Below are 20,279 nucleotides of genomic sequence, written 5' to 3'. Positions count from 1 at the left end.
ACGCACGCACGCACTCCACTCACGCACTCACACAACTCACACACACTCCGCACACTCCAACGCACGCACGCAACGCAGACACGCTACGACACAAGCCCCACAAACACACGCACACGACACACACACACTCACACGCACGCCGCTGCGCAACGTACACACAGCACCAACACCACACACACACACACAGGCGCACACACAGCGACACATTACAATGTAAAGAAACCAAAGTTTAGCCTGTGGGCACTGTTTAGCTGGGGGCCATGTTGGGCCTGCGTGGGCAAGTTGGGCCGAAGGGCCTGTTTCCGCGCTGTATCACTCTGTGACCCGCTGAGTGTTTGTGTCTATCGGCAGTGTGCAGAGTCGCCATTTCCAAATCCTAGTGGTTGTAAGCGCAGGGATCTCGGCCTGGCCATGAAGGCCCGTTGCCATGGCGACGTTGCAGGTTGGGCCTTTGCCAGGCGTGACTGTAGGCCCCTGGCGGCCCCGTGGGGTCCACGCGCACGGCCTCTCGGAGCGGCGCCCGTTCCAGCCCGGCCCCAGGGGTCCCCCAGCGGCCCACTCCCCCGGCGAGGCAGTGTGCGCTTGCTCAAGGCTGCCTTGCTTTCTACTTTACAGACACAAGCCAATGACTTGGTCACGACACTGATGAAATGCACTCCGCACTATATCCGCTGCATCAAGCCCAACGAAACCAAGAAGGCCAAGGACTGGGAGGAAACCAGGTTGGAACTGGAAGGGGGGGTGGAGGAGGGAGGCGGTGAAATCCTAGACACAGGCCCTTCGGCCCACCGAGCCCATGCCGACCAGCGAACACACGTTCACACGAGTTCTGCATTATCCCACTTGAAACTTTCGACTTGAGACTTGAGACTATTTTTAGTTTTTTAGTTTAGTAAACATAGAAACATAAAAACATAGAAAATAGGTGCAGGAGTAGAGGCCATTCGGCCCTTCGAGCCTGCACCAGCACCGCCATTCGATATGATCATGGCTGATCATCCAACTCAGTATCCCATCCCTGCCTTCTCCCCATACTCCCTGATCCCTTTAGCCACAAGGGCCACATCTAACTCCCTCTTTAATATAGCCAATGAACTGTGTGGCCTCAACTACCTCCTGTGGCAGATAATTCCACAGATTCACCACTCTCTGTGTGTGAAAAAAAAAATGTTTTTCTCATCTCGGTCCTAAAAGATTTCCCCCTTATCCTTAAACTGTGTGACCCCTTGTTCTGGACTTCCCCAACATCGGGAATAATCTTCCTGCATCTAGCCTGTCCAACCCCTTAAGAATTTTGTAAGTTTCTATAAGATCCCCCTCAATCTTCTAAATTCTAGCGTGTACAAGCCAAGTCTATCCAGTCTTTATTCATATGAAAGTCCTGACATCCCAGGAATCAGTCTGGTGAACCTTCTCTGTACTCCCTCTACGGCAAGAATGTCTTTCCTCAGATTAGGAGACCAAGACTGTACGCAATACTCCAGGTGTGGTCTCACCAAGACCCTGTACAACTGCAATAGAACCTCCCTGCTCCTATACTCAAATCCTTTTGCTATGAAGAATGTCTTTCCTCAGATTAGGAGACCAAAACTGTACGCAATACTCCAGGTGTGGTCTCACCAAGACCCTGTACAACTGCAGTAGAACCTCCCTGCTCCTATACTCAAATCCTTTTGCTATGAAGAATGTCTTTCCTCAGATTAGGAGACCAAAACTGTACGCAATACTCCAGGTGTGGTCTCACCAAGACCCTGTACAACTGCAGTAGAACCTCCCTGCTCCTATACTCAAATCCTTTTGCTATGAGCGAATGTCTTTCCTCAGATCCGCTGCATGGAGACCAAAACTGTACGCAATACCCAGGTGTGGGCACCTCCAGCCCTGTACAAATGCAGTAGAACCTCCCTGCTCCTATACTCAAATCCTTTTGCTATGAAGAATGTCCTTCCTCAGATTAGGAGACCAAAACTGTACGCAATACTCCAGGTGTGGTCTCACCAAGACCCTGTACAACTGCAGTAGAACGTCCCTGCTCCTATACTCAAATCCTTTTGCTATGAAGAATGTCTTTCCTCAGATTAGGAGACCAAGACTGTACGCAATACTCCAGGTGTGGTCTCACCAAGACCCTGTACAACTGCAGTAGAACCTCCCTGCTCCTATACTCAAATCCTTTTGAAGAAGGGTCCCGGCCCGAAACGTCGCCCATTCCTTCCCTCCACAGACGCTGCCCGTCCCGCTGAGTTACTGCAGCATCTTTGGTGTAGGTTCCTTCCTTCACGAGACTTGTATGTTCTGCCTCTCCATCCAAGGGTGAAACACCAGGTGGAGTATCTGGGTCTGGGTGAGAACATTCGGGTGCGTCGAGCTGGATATTCTTATCGACGAGTCTTCAAGAAGTTCCTCCAAAGGTAACGTTTTTTTTAGACACTTTCAGCACCCCGTCTTGGGGAGACGACTTCACAGAATGAGCGAGTCACTCACGGCACGGAAACAGGCTAGACTAGACGGCAATAGACTCGACCAGAATGGACAAGAATAATCGAGACTGAAATTGGCTAGACGAGACAAAGCTACACTGGACGCGACTCGTCTAGACGAGACAAAACAACACTGGACTAGCCTAGAACAGATAGACGCAAAATGCTGGAGTAACTCAGCCGCTCAGGAGAGAAGGAATGGGTTTGAAGAAGGGTCTCGACCTGAAACGTCTCCCATTCCTTCCCTCCAGGGATGCTGCCTGTCCCGCTGAGTTACTCCAGCACTTTGTGTCTATGTTTGGTTTAAACCCAGCACCTGCAGTTCCTTCCTGACACGCTTCATCTGCCATTCCCTTCAAGACTAGAACAGTCTAGACAACGCGATTCCAGACTAGACTAGACCAAACTACTCCAGACTGGACTATTTGGAGAGAGGTGTGGGCAAATTGTGAAGCCGGAGGAAGGATTGTGGGTGGAGTCTCACCGTGGGGGGGGGGGGGTGGTGGGGTGGGTTCCATGGCTTGGGGGGGGGGTAGGGGAGGGGAGGGGACCTGGTGATGGTGAAGGGCCGGGCAGGAGGGGGGTTGGGGGTCGATGCATGGTCGGGCTACCCTGATGCCTCTCTGTCGCAGGTACGCCATCCTGACTAAAGAGACGTGGCCTCGGTGGGGAGGGGACGAGAGGCAGGGAGTCACTCACCCTGCTCAACTCTGTCAACATGGACCATGACCAGTTCCAGCTGGGCAGGAGCAAGGTCTTCATCAAGGCTCCTGAGTCGGTGAGTGTCTGGGCAAGAGATGGGCAGATGCCCTCTTCACCCAACTCAATCATACCCAACCCAACCACCCAACCCAACACACCCACCCAACCCCACACCAACCCACTCAACCCAACACACCCCAACCCAACCCACCCCAACCCAACCCAACCCAACCCATCAACCCAACCCAACCCAAACCCAACCCAACCCAACCCAACCCAACCCCCCAACCCCACCCACCCCACCCCAACCCAACCCCACCCACCCAACCTCACGTCACCCAACCCAACCCACCCCAACACCAACCCAACACCCACACACCAACCCAACCCAACCCACACCCAACCCACCCAACCCAACCCCAACACCAACCCAACCCACCCAACCCAACCCAAACCAACCCAACCCAACCCAACCCAACACACCACCCAACCCAACTCAACCTCAACTCAACCCAACCCAACACCAACCCAACCCAACCCACACAACACCACAACCCAACCAACACACACATCCACCCAACCCAAACCCAACCCAACCCACACCAACCAACCCCCAACCCACCCAACCCAACCCAACCCAACCCAACCCCAAAGCCCATCCCAACACACAAACCACAAACCCCCCACCCCAATCCAAAACCCAACCTACATCTCAACCAACCAAACCAACCAACCCAACCACCCCCCAACCCAACCCAAACCCAACCACAAACCTCCCCAACCCAACACACCACCCAAACACAACCCACACACCTCAACCCAACCACACAACCCAAACCCAACACCACACCCAAAAACCCACCCAACCCAACCCACACTCACACAACACAACCCAACCTCACACACAACCCAACCCAACCAACCAAACAAAACCAACTGCCCACCCAACCCAACCCAACGCAACCAACACCACCCAACATAGAACACACACACACAACCTTCAACCCAACCACACGCACATACCGGCAACACACACACAACCCATCCCAATCTCAACCACACCCAACCCAACCCACATCAACCACAACCCAACCCACACCCAACACAACCCAATCTCAACACAACTCAACCCAACCCACCAACCCAACATATCCCAACCACACACCAACCAACCCAACCCACCCAACCCAATCTCAACCCAACCACAACCACAACCCTACATCCTTTCCACCTCACACTCACCCTAACTCACCCTGTCCCTCCACCCAGACCCATCACCCTCCTCAATCATCCAAACCCTGCTCCCCACCCCACCCTTCCACACACTCAGCTGCGGCCCCACACCCCATCTCCCCCCACATTACACCACTCAGATGAGGCCACACCCCCCCCCCCTCCACCCGGGAATTAACCTGGTGAACCTACGCTCACACTCCCCCATAGCAACAATGTCCTTCCTCAAATGGGGACTTGGCCTTAACCCCTACCCCTTGCTGTCTTCTTGAAGCTTTTGCGATGTACCTTTTCACACTGACGTGCTGGGCTCTCTCTCTCTCTCTCTCCTCTCCTCGTCCCTCGACCCCTCTCCTCCTCTCTCTCTCTTCTCCTCTCCTCTCTCCCTCTCTTCTCTCTCCTCTCCTCTCCTCTCTCCCCTCTCCTCTCTTCCCTCCTCTCTCCCGTAGCTCTCTCCCCTTGGAGGAGATGAGAGAGAGGAAGTTTAACGGCTACGCGCGGGTGATCCAGCTGGCGTGGCGCAAACACATCGCCGTACGGAAGTACATACGGATGCGGGAGGAAGGTGAGAGACTTTTCCCACTGGGATTCAATAGACAACAGACAACAGGCGCAGGAGTAGAGGCCATTCGGCCCTTCGAGCCAGCACCAGCACCGCCATTCAATGTGATCACGGCTGATCATCCCCAATCAGTACCCCGTTCCTGCCTTCACCCCATATCCCCTGACTCCGCTATCTTTAAGAGCCCTATCTAGACTCTCTCTTGAAAGCATCCAGAGAACCGGCCTCTGAGGCAGAGAATTCCACAGACTCACAACTCTCTCTGTGAGAAAAAGTGTTTCCTCGTCTCCGTTCTAAATGGCTCACCCCTTATTCTTAAACTGTGTGTATGGCCCCTGGTTTCTGGACTCCCCCAACACCCGGGAACATGTTTCCTGCCTCTAGCGTGTCCAAACCTCACAGAATCTTCTATTGTTTTCATGATGAGATGCCCTTTCATCCTTCTAAACTCCACTCCAGAGTGTACAAGCCCACAGAAGAACTCCATTTCCCTCAGCTTCAGGGCAGGGAATGGTTTTTTCCCCCACCCCATGTCCTTCAGAACCACTACAGGATCCTTCCTCAAATCCTCCCTTGCCCATACCTGACAACATGCCCCATCTACACTAGTCCTAGAGTGATACAGCATGGAAACAGGCCCTTCAGCCCAACTTGCCCACACCGGCCAACATGCCCCGTCTACACTAGTCCCACCAGCCCGCGTTTGGTCCATATCCCTCCAAACCCGTCCTATCCATGTACCTGTCTAACTGTTTCTAAAAGGTTGGGATAGTCCCAGCCTCAGCTACCTCCTCCGGCAGCTCGTTCCATACGTTCACCCACCACCCTCGAAAAGTGTGAAAAAGTTACCCCTCCTCCCCCCTTTTTCCTATTTCCTCTTCTTTCCCCCCCCCCTTCACCTTGGTCCTTCCCGTGTCCTCCTTTCCATCCTCGATTCCCCCAACCTGTCTAGGCTGGACCCTGCCAGAAGTTTTCTCATCCACTCTGCCACCCACAATGGCCTGCTGTGGACCCGCACTCTGTCCCCCTAACCTCCCCCCTTTCCTCTCGTCTCCTTTTCCTCACACCTCTATAAGATCCATCCCCTCATCCTCCTGCTCTCCCCTCCTCGGAGTCCCATCCCTTTGCCCCCAACCTCTCCCTGTAAGCTCAGGCCCCTCGAGTCCCGGCAACATCCTCGTAAATCTTCCCCCTCGAACCCTTTTCCAGCTTCACCCGACACTCTTTCCTGTTTCACACGTGTGGCCAGACTGAACACAATATTCTAAACTGCAGTCCCACACCAACAATAGACATAGACAATAGGTGCAGGAGTAGGCCATTCACCCTTCCAGCCAGCATTTCCAATGAGGTTCAGCAGGGACCTGGGACTCTACTTCCCTTCTCTAGCGCCTCAGGATGAGGGGCGATCTCATAGAGGTGTACAAAATCACATAGAAACATAGAAATTAGGTGCAGGAGTAGAGGCCATTCGGCCCTTCGAGCCTGCACCGCCATTCAATATGATCATGGCTGATCATCCAACTCAGTATCCCGTACCTGCCTTCTCTCCATACCCCCTGATCCCCTTAGCCACAAGGGCCACATCTAACTCCCCATTAAATATATAGCCAATGAACTGGCCTCAACTACCCTCTGTGGCCGAGAGTTCCAGAGATTCACCACTCTCTGTGTGAAAAAAGTTCTTCTCATCTCAGTTTTAAAGGATTTCCCCCTTATCCTTAAGCTGTGACCCCTTGTCCTGGACTTCCCCTAACATCGGGAGCAATCTTCCTGCATCTAGCCTGTCCAAACCCCTTAAAGAATTTGTAAGTTTCTATAAGATCCCCTCTCAATCTCCTAAATTCTAGAGAGTATAAACCAAGTCTATCCAGTCTTTCCTTTCATCATAAGACAGTCCCTGACATCCCAGGAATCAGTCTGGTGAACAGTCTCTGCACTCCCTCTATGGCAATAATGTCCTTCCTCAGATTTGGAGACCAAAACTGTACGCAATACTCCAGGTGTGGTCTCACCACGACCCTGTATAACTGCAGTAGAACCTCCCTGCTCCTATACTCAAATCCTTTTGCTGTGAAGAATGTCTTTCCTCAGATTAGGAGACCAAAACTGTACGCAATACTCCAGGTGTGGTCTCACCAAGACCCTGTACAACTGCAGTAGAACCTCCCTGCTCCTATACTCAAATCCTTTTGCAATGAAAGCTAACACACCATTGGCTTTCTTTACTGCCTGCTGCACCTGCATGCCTACCTTCAATGACTGGGGTACCATGACACCCAGTCTCTCTGCATCTCCCCCTTTCCCAATCGGCCACCATTTAGATAATAGTCTGCTTTCCCGCCGCTTTTTTTGCCACCCTCCTGGATCCCCTCTTCCATCTCATCCAGGTGTCCAAAATTGCCTCCCTTTACTCAGATCTTGATAAAGATGAAACCTCCCATTCTCCTTGTTCGCCCCCTGCATCTCTTATGCTGGACCCTAAAGAAAGAAACTCTAATCTTGAATCCAAGGGGTAACCTTTCCACACCCTCCTGTGCTCTGTGGTGGGTGTATGGAACCTGCTCCTCCAGTTTGTCCCTTCTGAGCTGGACTTCCCAATGTTGGTTTTCCTCTTCCGCCTTTTCTCCCTGTGTCTGGTTTCATCCCCTGTTGTGGGATATATCCTAGGTCTGGGCTGTTTGTGTGTGGGTCACCCTGCCGAATGCCTGAAACAGCCCATTGTGCCCGACTCCCCTCACTGTCCAACTCTTTCCTCATCCCACGCCCTCCATCCAAACCCTCCCTTCCTTTCTACAGTCTCGGGCAAAGATGGGCTAAGTCTGGGGAGGTTTTATATCCTTCTGGCCACCCTCTTGTCGGCTGTATATCTTTCCCCCCCCCTTCTCTCCTCCTCCTCTCCCCCCTCTTCGCTCTCTCTCCCCATACTCTCTTTTCCTCTCCTCTCTCATCAAACCTCCTCTTGTCCCCTCTCCTCCCCTTCCCCATCTCCCCGTCATCCCTGCCTCTCTTACTCTCTCTCCTCTTCGAACCCCCTCCATCTCTCCATCTCCCCCACTCCCCTCAAGTCTCCTCTCTTCCTTTCTTTCTCTTCCTCCACTCTCTCCTCCTCTCCTCTCCCCACACCTCCTCCCATCTCTCTCCCTCTTCTCTCTCTCTTTCTCCTTCTCCTTCTCTCTCTCCTCTCTCTCTCTCTTCCTCCCTCTCTCCTCTCTTTCTCTTCCTCCCTCTCCCTCTCTCTCTCTCTCTCTCTCACATTCTCTCTCACTCAGGCACTCCCTCCCAACTTATCTCTCCACATCCCTCTCCCTATCTCCCCCTCTCTCTCTCCTCTCATCTCTCCTTCCTCCTCTCCCTCTCTCCCTCCCCTTTCCCCCCTCTTCTCTTCTCCTCCTCTCCCTCCCCCCTCCTCTCTCTTGCTCCTCTCTCTCTCCCTCCCTCCCTCTCCTCTCTCTCTCTTCTTCTCTCTCTTCTCTCTCCTCCCTTTTTCCTCTTTCCCCTCCTCCACCTCCCCTCTCTTCCTCTCCTTCTCTCTCTTCTCTCTCTCTCTCTCCCTCCGTCCTCTCTCCCTCCTCTCTCCCCTCTCCTCTCTTCCCCCTCTCTCTCTCTTCTCTTCTCTTCCCTTCTCCTTTCTCCCTCTCTCTTCCCCTCTCTCTCCTCTCCTTCTCTCTCTCTCTCTCCTCCCCTCCCTCTCCTCCCTCCTCCTCTTCTCTCTCCCCTCTCCCTCTCCCTCCTCTCCTTTCTACACCCCTCTCCTCCCTCCTCTCTCTCTTCTCTCTATCCTCTCTTCTCCCCCTCCCTTTCTCCCTCTCCCTCTCTCCTCTCTCTCTCCTCTCTCCCTATTCCTCTTCCCTCCCCTTCTCCTCTCTCTCTCTCTCTGACCCTCTCTCTCTCCCTCTCTTTCTTCTTTCTCCTCTTCTCTCCCTCCCTCTCTCCTCTCCTCCTCCTTCTCCTCTCTCCTCTCTCCTCTCCTCTCCCTCTCCCCTCTCCCCTCTCTTCCTTCTCTCCTCTCCTCCCCTCTCCTCATCTCCTCTCTCCCCCTCTCTCTCCTCTCTCTCCTCCCTCTCCCTCCCCTCTCCTCCTCTTCTCCCCTCCTCTCCCCCTCATTCTCCCTCCCTCCTCCTTCCTCTTTTCTTCCTCTCTCTCCCTTCCTCTCTTCCTTCTCCTCTCTCTCCTCTCTTTCCCCTTTTTTCTCCCTTCTCATCTCCCCCCACTTTCCTCTCCTCCCTTACTCCATTTCATACAAGTCTTACTCCCCTCTTCCTTCCTCTTTCCCACCTCTCTCTCTCTCTCCCCCTCTCTCTCTCTTCCCCCTTCTTTCTCCCTCACTCTTTTCTTCTCTCCTCTCCCTCCTCTCTCCCCTTCTTCCCCCTCTCCACATATCTCCTCTCCTCTCTTTCTTTCTTCCCCCCCTCTTCCTTTCTCCTTCCCTCCTCCTCCTCCCCTCCTCCTCTCTCTTCTTCCCTCTCCTCTCTCCTCTCCTCTCTCCCCTTCTTCTCCCTCTCCCTCTCCTTTCTCCTCTCTTTTCTCCCCCTCTACCTCTCTCTTTCTCTCTTTCCTTTCCTCTCCCTCTTCTCTTCTCCCTTCCTCTCTCTCCTCTCCCTTTCTCTCATAGATCTCTCTCTTCTCTCTCTCTTTCTCTCTCCTCTCCTCTCCCCTCTCACTTCTCCTCCTGTTCTCTCCCTCCCCCTCTTCTCCTCTCTCCCTATTTCTCCCTCTCTTCTTTATCCTCTCCTCTCTCCCTCTCCCTCTTCTCTCCCAACCTCTCTCCTTCTCCTCTCCCCTCTCCTCTCTTCTCCACTCTCCCCTTCTCTTTCTCCTCTCTCCTCTCTCTATCTCTCTCCTCCTCCTCTCTCTCTTCTCTCCTCTCCTCTCTCTCTCCATCTCCTCTCTCCTCTCCTCCTCCCTCTCTCTCTCCTCATCTCTCCCCTCTCTCTCCCTAGACCCCCTTCTCTATCCTCCTCTCCTCTCTCTCTCCCTCTCGTCTTCTCTCCTCTCCCTCTTCTCTCCCCTCTATCTCCCTTTCCCCTCACTATCTCTCTCTCTCCCCTCTATCCTTATCCCTCTCTCCCTCTTCTCCTCTTCTCTCAACTCTCTCTCTCTTCTCTCTCTCAATCTCTCCCTCTCCGTCTTCAATCTCCTCTCTCATCTCTCCCTCTCCTATCTCTCCCTCTCTCTCTTCTCCTATTCTCCTCTCCCTATCTCTCCTCTCTCTCCTCCTCATCCTCCTCCCTCTTGCTCCCTCAACCTCTATCTCCATCTCTCTATCGATGGCCACCCCCAACTCTTCCCCACCCCTGTCCTCTTTTTTCTCTCCCACCCCTCTCTCCTCTCCCTCCCCACTCTCTCTCTCTCCCACCCCTCTCTCCTCCCCTCCCCCCCTCTCCCTAGACCCCCCAAGCTGCCGGGGTTTCTACCCCCCCCCCCCCCTCCCCCCCCTCGGGCAGACGGTGGAAGAGTGACCTGATCCTGACTCCCACCATGTCTACCTGATCGTTTCTACGAGAGCGGGGGAATACAGGTGGCCCGGAGAACCTCCATTTTTTTTTACTCTCATCAAGGCCGTGTTGAAGAGGCAGATCGAGCTCGGGACACATACGGGCCGTGTCCCGCAGGTGAGCTGACCCCTGACCCCCAGTGACCCCCCACTTCATGACCCCCTCCTGACCCCCCCACCCCTGACCCCCCCCCCCCCCTTTTTACCTCACCATGACCCCACCCTGACCCCATCGTGAATCCGTCCCCCAGCCCCTTCCCAAATGCTTGTCCATCCACCACTCTCCAATTCCCCAATCAGGACTGTCTGTCCTCCACCATCTTCCCCCCCCCCACACCCACTGACCTCCCCCCCTAGCCCCCCACCCTCTCCCCCACCACCCTCTCACCCCCCACTCTCTCCCCCCCCCACCCTCCTCCCCCCTGTCCCTCTCCTCCCCTCCCCCTCCCCCCCCCCCCACCCTCTCCCCCACCCTTCTCTCCCCCCCACCCCCTCCTCTGGAGGGAAACTCTAACCCCCCCCCCCACCCTGACTCCTAGAGTGTGGGGGGCTGGTTCACACAGAGACAATTGACAATAGGTTGCAGGAGTAGAGGGATTCATTCAGCCCTTCGAGCCAGCACCAGCACCGCCACTCCGCCGCTATTTTTAAGAGTCCTATCTAGCTCTCTCTCTGAAAGAATTCTCTCCAGAGAACCGGCCTCCACCGCCCTCTGAGGCAGAGAATTCCACAGACTTGAAGGATCTGCCATTTTATGAAGGTCCTCTGGGCCGTTTTTAGCCATGGTATGTTCTCTCTCTCTCCCCTCTCTCTCTCTCTCTCTCTCTCTCTCTCTCTCCCAGTAACTACAACCCTCTCTCTCTCTCTCCCCCCTCTCCCCCCATGTCCAGCCCGTTGCAAGATGACTTCCTGGTGCTCCACGAGTCCCACTACGACAGCGTGCTGGAGTCGGCCTTCAAGACGGAGTTCCTCAGCCTCCTCTGTAAACGCTACAAGGAGCGGACACAGAGTGACCTGACGATCAAGTTCGGCAACCTGTGAGTGGCCCCCCCCCCCCCACCAACCCCCCCCACCTCCCCCCCACCCGACTCCGAGAGTGTGTGTGGGGGGGGTGGTTCACAGCGACAATAGACAATAGACAATAGACAATAGGTGCAGAAGTAGAGGCCATTCTGCCCTTCGAGCCAGCACCAGCACCGCCATTCAATGTGATCACGGCTGATCATCCCCAATCAGTACCCCGTTCCTGCCTGAAGAAGGGTTTCGGCCCGAAACGTTGCCTATATCCTTCTATGGAGCGAAGGAAATAGGCAACGTTTCAGGGAGGAAATAGGCGACGTTTCAGAAAGGAAATAGGCAACGTTTCAGGGAGGAAATAGGCAACGTTTCAGGAAGGAAATAGGCAACGTTTCAGGAAGGAAATAGGCAACGTTTCAGGAAGGAAATAGGCAACGTTTCAGGAAGGAAATAGGCAACGTTTCAGGAAGGAAATAGGCAACGTTTCAGGAAGGAAATAGGCGACGTTTCAGGAAGGAAATAGGCGACGTTTCAGGAAGGAAATAGGCGACGTTTCAGGAAGGAAATAGGCGACGTTTCAGGAAGGAAATAGGCAACGTTTCAGGAAGGAAATAGGCAACGTTTCAGGAAGGAAATAGGCAACGTTTCAGGAAGGAAATAGGCAACGTTTCGGGCCGAAACCCTTCCGGGTTTCGTCCCGAAACGTTGCCTATTTCCTTCCCTCCACAGATGCTGCTGCACCCGCTGAGTTTCTCCAGCATTTTTGTCTACCTTCGATTTTCCAGCATCTGCAGTTCCTTCTTAAACCCGTTCCTGCCTTTCTTCCCCATATCCCCTGACTCTCTCTCGCTATTTTTAAGAGCCCTATCTGGCTCTCTCTTGAAAGAATTCTCTCCAGAGAACCGGCCTCCACCGCCCTCTGAAGCAGAGAATTCCACAGACTCACCACTCTCTGTGAGAAAAAGTGTTTCCGCCTCATCTCCGTTCTAAATGGCTTACTCCTTATTCTTAAACTGTGTGTGTGTGTGGCCCCTGGTTCTGGACTCCCCCAACATCAGGAACATTTTTCCTGCAATAGCGTATCCAGATCCTTAAAATGGCAATCTTATATGTTTGTGTTCTCATAGGGAATAAGATGCCCTCTCTTGCTCCTTCTAAAATCTCTCTTGTACAAGCCCCAAGCCGCTCCATTCTCTAGCATATGTGTGTCCCGTCCCATAGGGCCGGAACAGCCTGGTGAAACCTACGCTCCTTGCTCCCTCAATAGCTCCTCTGAATGTCCTTCCACCAATTAGGGGACCAAAACTGCACTCAATACTCCAGGTGTGGTCTCACTAGGGCCCTGTACAACTGCAGAAGGACCTCTTTGCTCCTATACTCAACTCCTCTTGTTATGAAGGCCAACAGGCCAAAACTGTACACAATACTCCAGGTGTGGTCTCACTAGGGCCCTGTACAACTGCAGAAGGACCTCTTTGCTCCTAGACTCGACTCCTCTTGTTATGAAGGCCGACATCCCAGACTCGCCGCTCTCTGTGAGGAGAAATTGTTTCCTCGTCTCCGTTCCAAATGGCTGACCTCTCACCTTTCACCTTTGTGCCCGCGCAGGTTGGAGTTCAAAGTGAAGAGGGACGGCTGGGGCCCCTGGGCGGCTGCAGGGACCCGTCAGATCCAGTTCCGGGTGGGGCAGGGCGACGTGGCCATCTTGAAACCTTCCAGCAAGACCCTGGAGGTCAGCATCGGTCCCGGCCTGCCCAAAAACTCACGTAAGTCACCAAGGATTTGGGATTTGGACAGGGCTAGAGGCAGGAACAATGTTCCCCATGTTGGGTGGGGGCAGAATCCAGAACCAGGTGGGGTTGCACACACAGTTTAATAGAAACATAGAAATTAGGTGCAGGAGTAGAGGCCATTCGGCCCTTCGAGCCTGCACTAGCACCGCCATTCATAGAAACATAGAAATTAGGTGCAGGAGTAGAGGCCATTCGGCCCTTCGAGCCTGCACCAGCACCGCCATTCAATATGATCATGGCTGATCATCCAACTCAGTATCCCATCCCTGCCTTCTCTCCACAACCCCTGATCCCTTTAGCCACAAGGGCCACATCTAACTCCCTCTTAAATATAGCCAATGAACTGTGTGGCATCAACTACCCTCTGTGGCAGAGAGTTCCAGAGATTCACCACTCTCTGTGTGAAAAAAAGTTCTCCTCATCTCGGTTTTAAAGGATTTCCCCCCTTATCCTTAAGCTGTGACCCCTTGTCCTGGACTTCCCCAACATCGGGAACAATCTTCCTGCATCTAGCCTGTCCAACCCCTTAAGAATTTTGTAAGTTTCTATAAGATCCCCCCTCAATCTTCTAAATTCTAGAGAGTATAAACCAAGTCTATCCAGTCTTTCTTCATAAGACAGTCCTGACATCCCAGGATGTCATCCCATAATGCCCCTGTCCCACTTGGGAAACCTGAACGGAAAACTCTGGAGACTTTGAGCCCCACCCAAAGGTTTCCGTGCGGTTCCCGGAGGTTGCAGCTGGTTGCCGGAGGTTGCAGGTAGTTGCCGGAGGTAGCAGGTGACTGACCGAAAACCTCCAGGAACCGCACGGTTGCTTGGGTGGGGCGCAAAGCTGGTTGCCAGAGGTTGCTCCGTTCAGGTTGCCCAAGTGGGACAAGGGGACTGAGAATAAACCTCAGCCAAAACTGCCAACCTCAGCGGGTGGGGCAGCATCTATCTCCAGAGGTCTCCTGTAAAAAATCATACCACTTGGGACAAGGGGTCATCGAAGAATTAGTGATACATTCAGCTCACAGCAGCCAACCTGTCCTGTCCATGAGCCTGTATAAATGTCTTAAAGGTTGGGATAGTCCCTGCCTCAGCTACCTCCTCCGGCAGCTCGTTCCATACACCCACCGCCCTCTGTGTGGGTGAAGTTGCCCCTCGGGTTCCTATTAAATCGTTCCCCTCACACCTCCCACCTCCCCGTTCCTTGATTGCCCTACTCTGGGCAAGAGGCTAGGTCGGTGTGTGGGCAAGTTGGGCCGAAGGGCCTGTTTCCACATTGGATCACTCTATGGGTTTTGATTTCCACAGCCTTGTGTGTAAAAAAAAACTATACCTCTGGTCCTCGATTCCCCGACTCTGGGCAAGAGACTCTGTGCGTCTGTCTACCCGATCTATTCCCCTGGTGATTTTGTACACCTCTATAAGATCGCCCCTCCACCCCTCATCCTCCTGCGCTCCAAGGAGCAGAGTCCCAGCCCTGCTCAACCTCTCCCTGTAGCTCAGGCCCCTCGAGTCCCGGCAACATCCTCGTAAATCTTCCCTGCGCTCTTTCCAGCTCGACGACATCTTTGCTATCGCAGGGTGAATATAAGATCGCCCCTCGTCCTCCTGCATGCTCAGGCTCAAAGATGGGTCTGGAGCCAAAATGTCACCTGTTCCTTCTCTCCAGAGATGCTGCCTGTGCCCGCTGAGTTACTCCAGCATTTTGTGTCTATCTTCGGTTTAAACCGGCATCTGCAGTTCCTTCCTGCACTGCTGGGGATTCACCTCATCTACTCCACTCACGGTCTTATACAGTCTGAGTGAGCGTGTGTGTATATGAGTGTGTGTGTATATATATATGTGTGTATGTGTGTGTGTATATATGTGTGTGTGTGTGTGTGTGTGTGTATATGTATGTGTGTGTGTGTGTGTGTGTGTATGTGTGTGTATGTATATGTGTGTGTGTGTGTGTGTGTGTGTGTGTGTGTGTGTGTGTGTATGTGTGTGTGTGTGTGTGTGTGTGTGTGTGTGTGTGTATATATGTGTGTGTGTGTATGTGTATGTGTGTGTGTGTGTGTGTGTGTGTGTGTGTGTGTGTGTGTGTGTGTGTGTGTGTGTGTATGTGTATATGTGTGTGTGTGTATGTGTGTGTGTGTGTGTGTAGATGCTTTTATTTTGTCCAGGACCAACCAGGAAAGATAACAGAAAAAACGCCCATGTTCAACCAAGGCAGCCGTTCTCTTCAGGTAACTGCCTCCCACCCGACCCTACCCCCCCCCCCCCCCCCCCCCCCCGTCTCTGCGACCCACCCCCCCCACTCTCGTCGTTGTCTCCCCTCTCCCAGGAGGACACAGGGACGCGCCCCGCAGTCGGGACCTGCGACTGGGGCCTCGCTCGGAGGGCCTTCAGCACCAGGGTGTCAGTCTTCGCCGTCAGGCCAGCTCCGACCACCCCACCCTGCCCAAGGAAGGGGCTTCCCCCCGGGCCAAGACCACCCTGCACCAGCCCAACCTGGACTTCATGAACGTGCCAGACCAAGGAGTGGCCGGGTAGGTGGCTCGTTGCCCAGAGACGGGGGACAGAGGGAGGGGAGGGAGGGGGTTTGCACAGACGCTAAAGGGCCTGTCCCTCCCCACATTCACGGCCTCATTCAAAAACCTCTGCCGAGTTTAAAGGGCCTAAAAAAAAAAAAATCTAAATTCTCTGCCTCATCAAAGGCCGGTTCACGTTTTTATCGGGCTGGGAAAAACCACACCTGACAGTTTTGGCCTGTTGGCCTTCATACATGATCACATTGAATGGCGATGCTGGTTGGAAGGGCTGGATGGAGTATTGTGTGCAGTTTTGGCCTGTTGGCCTTCATAACAAGAGGAGTTGAGTCTAGGAGCAAAGAGGTCCTTCTGCAGTTGTACAGGGCCCTGGTGAGACCACACCTGGAGTATTGTGTGCAGTTTTGGTCCCCTAATTTGAGGAAGGACATTCTTGCTATTGAGGGAGCCCAGCGTAGGTTCACCAGGTTAACTCCCGGGATGGCGGGACTGTCATATGCTGAGATAATGGAGCAGCTGTGGGCTTGTACACTCTGTGGAGTTTAGAAGGATGAGAATGCATCTCATTGAAACATATAAGATTATTAAGGGCTTGGACACGCTAGAGGCAGGAAACATGTTCCCGTTGTTGGGGGAGTCCAGAACCAGGGGCCACAGTTTAAGAATAAGGGGTAAGCCATTTAGAACGGAGACGAGGAAACACATTTTCTCACAGAGAGAGTTGTGAGTCTGTGGAATTCTCTGCCTCAGTGGAGGCCGGTTCTCTGGATGCTTTCAAGAGAGAGCTAGATAGGGCTCTTAAAGATAGCGGAGTCAGGGGATATGGGGAGAAAAGGCAGGAACGGGGTCCTGATTGGGGATGATCAGCCATGATCACATTGAGTGGCGGTGCTGGCTCGAAGGGCCGAATGGCCTCTACTCCTGCACCTGTTGTCTATTACCTGCGGCTGGCAGAACGAGCCGCTACGATATATCCACGGAGTCGTTACGAACATTCTGCGAGTTTGAATCAAGGGGAAAACTCGGGAGAATTCGTGAATCACCTCGGGAAAGTTACACTAGTGAGAGAGTCTAGAGTCTAGGACCAGAGGGCACAGCCTCAGAATTAAAGGGCGTTCCTTTAGGAAGGAGACGAGGAGGAATTTCTTTAGCCAGAGGGTGGTGAATCTGTGGGATTCTCTGCCACACAGACGGCGGTGGAGGCCACATGGTCAGTGGATATTTTTAAGGCGGAGATTGATAGATAGATTCTTGATTAGTGCGGGTGTCAGGGGTTTTGGGGAGAAGGCAGGAGAATGGGGTTGGGAGGGAGAGATAGATCAGCCTTGATTGAATGGCGGAGTAGACTTGATGGGCCGAATGGCCTAATTCCGGTGTATCCGCTGTTCCAGGTGTGGGCTCCTGGACATCAGCGAGACTGGGCGATCGTTCCGCTGAACGCCTCTGCTCAGTCCGTCCGAAACACTGAGACTGACAGTAAATGATGCCCCAGTCCCACTTAGGAAACCTGAACGGAGACCTCTGGAGACTCTGCGACCCACCCAAGGTTTCCGTGCTGGTTCCCGGAGGTTTTTGTCAGTCTCCCTACCTGCTTCCACTACCTGCAACCTCCGGCAACCACCTGCAACCTCCGGCAACCACCTGCAACCTCCGGGAACCGCACGGAAACCTTGGGTGGGGCGCAAAGTCTCCGTGCAGGTTTCCTAAGTGGGACAAGGGCTTAACTCTAGCACATGAATGTGCCGTGGGGTGGGGCTGGGGGGAGGGTGTGGAGGGGAGGGGGTGGAAGGACTGTGTTTAAGAAGGAACTGCAGATGCTGGAGAATCGAAGGTACACAAAAAAGCTGGAGAAACTCAGCGGGTGCAGCAGCATCTATGGAGCGAAGGAAATAGGCGACGTTTCGGGCTGAAACCCTTCTTCAGACTGATCGGGGGCGGGGACAAGAAAGGAAAAAGGAGGAGGAGCCCGAAGGCTGGGGGATGGGAGGAGACAGCAAGGACTAACAAAATTGGGAGAATTCTATGTTCATGCCCCCAGGATGCAGGCTCCCCAAAACGGAATATGAGGTGCTGTTCCTCCAATTTCCGGTGCTGCTCGCTGTGGCCATGGAGGAGACCCAGGACAGAGAGGTCGGAGACGGAGTGGGAGGGGGAGTTGAAGTGCTGAGCCACCGGGAGGTCAGCTTGGTTATTGTGGACCGAGCGGAGGTGTTCGGCGAAACGATCGCCCAACCTCCGCTTGGTCTCACCGATGTAGATCTGCTGGCACCTAGAGCAGCGGACGCAATAGATGAGGTTGGAAGAGACGCAGGTGAACCTCTGTCGCACCTGGAACGATTGCTTGGGATTCCTTGAACGGAGTCGAGGGGGGAGGTAAAGGGACAAGTGTTGCATCTCTTGCGGTTGCAACGGAAAGTGCCCGGGGAGGGGGTGGTACGAGAAGGGCTGTGTTGTGACCCCGGGCCCTGCCCCTCCCGCAGGCTGCAGCGGCGGATGTCGAAGGAGGTGAAGCCGGTGCCGGGGGGAGGGCGGTCCAAACCGCGGCCACGGCCCAGGCAGGCTCGCTGCCGAGCGCTCTACGCCTACGATGCCCAGGATACCGATGAGCTCAGCTTCAACGCCGACGATGTCATCGAGATCGTGCGGGAAGGTGAGGACAGAGCACCCCCCCCTCGTCTCCTTCCCTCGCCTCCATCCCCTCGTCTCCTCCCCACTCACCCCCCGCCCCCTCACGCCCCCCCTCTCATCTCCCCTCCCGCTCTCTCCCCCCCTTCTCTTCTCTCACCCCCCCATCCTCCCTCCCCTCATCCTCCCACCCCCTCATCTCCCCTCCCCTTCTCTCTCCCCTCCTCGATCTCTCTCTCTCCCCCCCTCCCCCAGAGCCCTCATCTCCCCTCCTCTCCTCCATCTTCCCCTCCTCTCCTCCCCCATCTCCCCACTCACGCCCCCTCCCCTCCTCCATCCCCACACCCTCCCTCCCCCTCACTCCCCCCTCTTATCCCCCCTCTTCTCTCTCTCTCCCTCGATTCTCTCTCTCCCCCTCATCTCCTCCCCCTCCCCCATCTTTATCTCCCCTCCTCTCCTCATCCTCCACTTCCCTCATCTCCCCTCCCCCTCCCCCTATCCTCCTCCTCCCTCATCTCCTTCCCTCTCCTCCGTCGCCTCCCCCCCCCCTCCCCTCCCTCCCCCCCCCTCCCCTCCTCTCCCCACCTCCCCCTCCCCTCCTCTCCCCCCCTCCCCCTCCCCTCCTCTCCCCCCATCTCCTCTCCCCTCACCTCCCCAACCTCTCCTCCCCTCATCCTCCACTTCCCTCTTCTCCCCTCCCCTTCTCCCCCCTCCGCATATCCTCTCCCCTTCTCTCCTCCCCCATCTCCCAACCTCCCCTCCCCTTCTCTCCCCATCCTCCTCCCATCATCTCCCCTTCTCTCCTCCCCCATCATCTCCTCTCCCCTATCCTCCCCATCTCTCCTCCCACTTCCCTCACCTCCCCACTCCCCTACTATCCCTTCCTCTCCAGTCCCCTACTCTCTTCTCTCCCCACCCCTCCTCCACTCACTCCCCTCTACTCCCCCGCTCCTCTCCCGTCCGTTCCCCCCTCCCAGCCGCTCCTCGCCCCCCGTTTTCCACGGGGTGTCATTCTGTCGATCGATCGATTGATCACCGACCTCGCTTCCCGATCTGCGCAGATCCCTCGGGCTGGTGGGTCGGCCGCATTCGAGGCAAGGAGGGGCTGCTGCCGGGAAACTACGTGGAGAAGATGTGAATGCAGGAACGAGAGGAGACTCCTGGAGTCGGGGCGAGGAGAAGGGGGGGTGATGAAAAGGGACGATCTCCGTAGGTACTGACCGAGATCGCTGAATCTCCCCGGGAGGGGGAAGAGTATTGGGGGCAGACAGCGAGGGGGGGGGGGTCCCCCAATAACCACGACGGCCCCTGTGTCTTGGGGTCTGTGTACCCAAGGGAATCTGCCCCCCCCCCTCCCCCAATACTTGCTCCAGTGAGATGACAAGCAGGGACACAAAGTACTGGAGGAACTCGCTGGGGGCCAGGCAACGTCTCTGGAGAATGTGGACAGGCTTTCTTCTCCAGAGATGCTGCCTGACCCGCTGAGTTCCTCCAGCACTTGGTGTCCATCTTGAGGGGGGACCTCTTACCCCCCCCCCCCCCATCTCAAGATGCTCCAAATACTTCCCCCCCCCCCCCGTTGTTTGTTTTACGCTATTAATTAAAAACTAATGAAATGTTGTTGCAGTCTCGAGCCGAGTTATTGGAGTCCTCCGTACCTCTACCCCCTCGCCCCCTCTTTCTTCCCACCCTCCCCATCCCTTCCCTCCCACTCCCTCTCCCTCCCTCCCTCTCTCTCTCTCCCTCCCTCTCTCCCTCTCTCTCCCTCCTCTCTCCCTCTCCCTTTCCCTCTCTCCCTCCCTCTTTCCCTCTCCCTCCCTCTATCTCTTTCCCTATCTCTATCTCTCT

The 20,279-nt window shown here is 54.6% G+C and overlaps 1 protein-coding gene across 1 annotated transcript; it reads left to right on the top strand.

Annotated features, from left to right (window-relative positions):
• Positions 1-351: 351 nt before the first annotated feature.
• On the top strand, positions 352-20,045 carry LOC129716409 (unconventional myosin-Ie-like; the record flags this gene model as incomplete). Its single annotated transcript, XM_055666282.1, is given in 11 exon segments — positions 352-722; positions 2,313-2,411; positions 3,113-3,179; positions 3,181-3,258; positions 10,539-10,592; positions 11,354-11,511; positions 13,100-13,257; positions 15,441-15,503; positions 15,602-15,806; positions 18,287-18,456; positions 19,493-20,045. Coding segments are annotated over 11 exon segments (1,500 nt in total), but the record flags the coding sequence as incomplete, so codon positions are not given.
• Positions 20,046-20,279: the final 234 nt, after the last annotated feature.

The sequence above is a fragment of the Leucoraja erinacea genome, unplaced genomic scaffold (assembly GCF_028641065.1).
Source record: "Leucoraja erinacea ecotype New England unplaced genomic scaffold, Leri_hhj_1 Leri_229S, whole genome shotgun sequence".
NCBI lineage: Eukaryota > Metazoa > Chordata > Chondrichthyes > Rajiformes > Rajidae > Leucoraja > Leucoraja erinaceus.
Note: the sequence above shows the minus strand (reverse complement) of the source record. Positions and strands in the feature narration are given on the sequence as shown.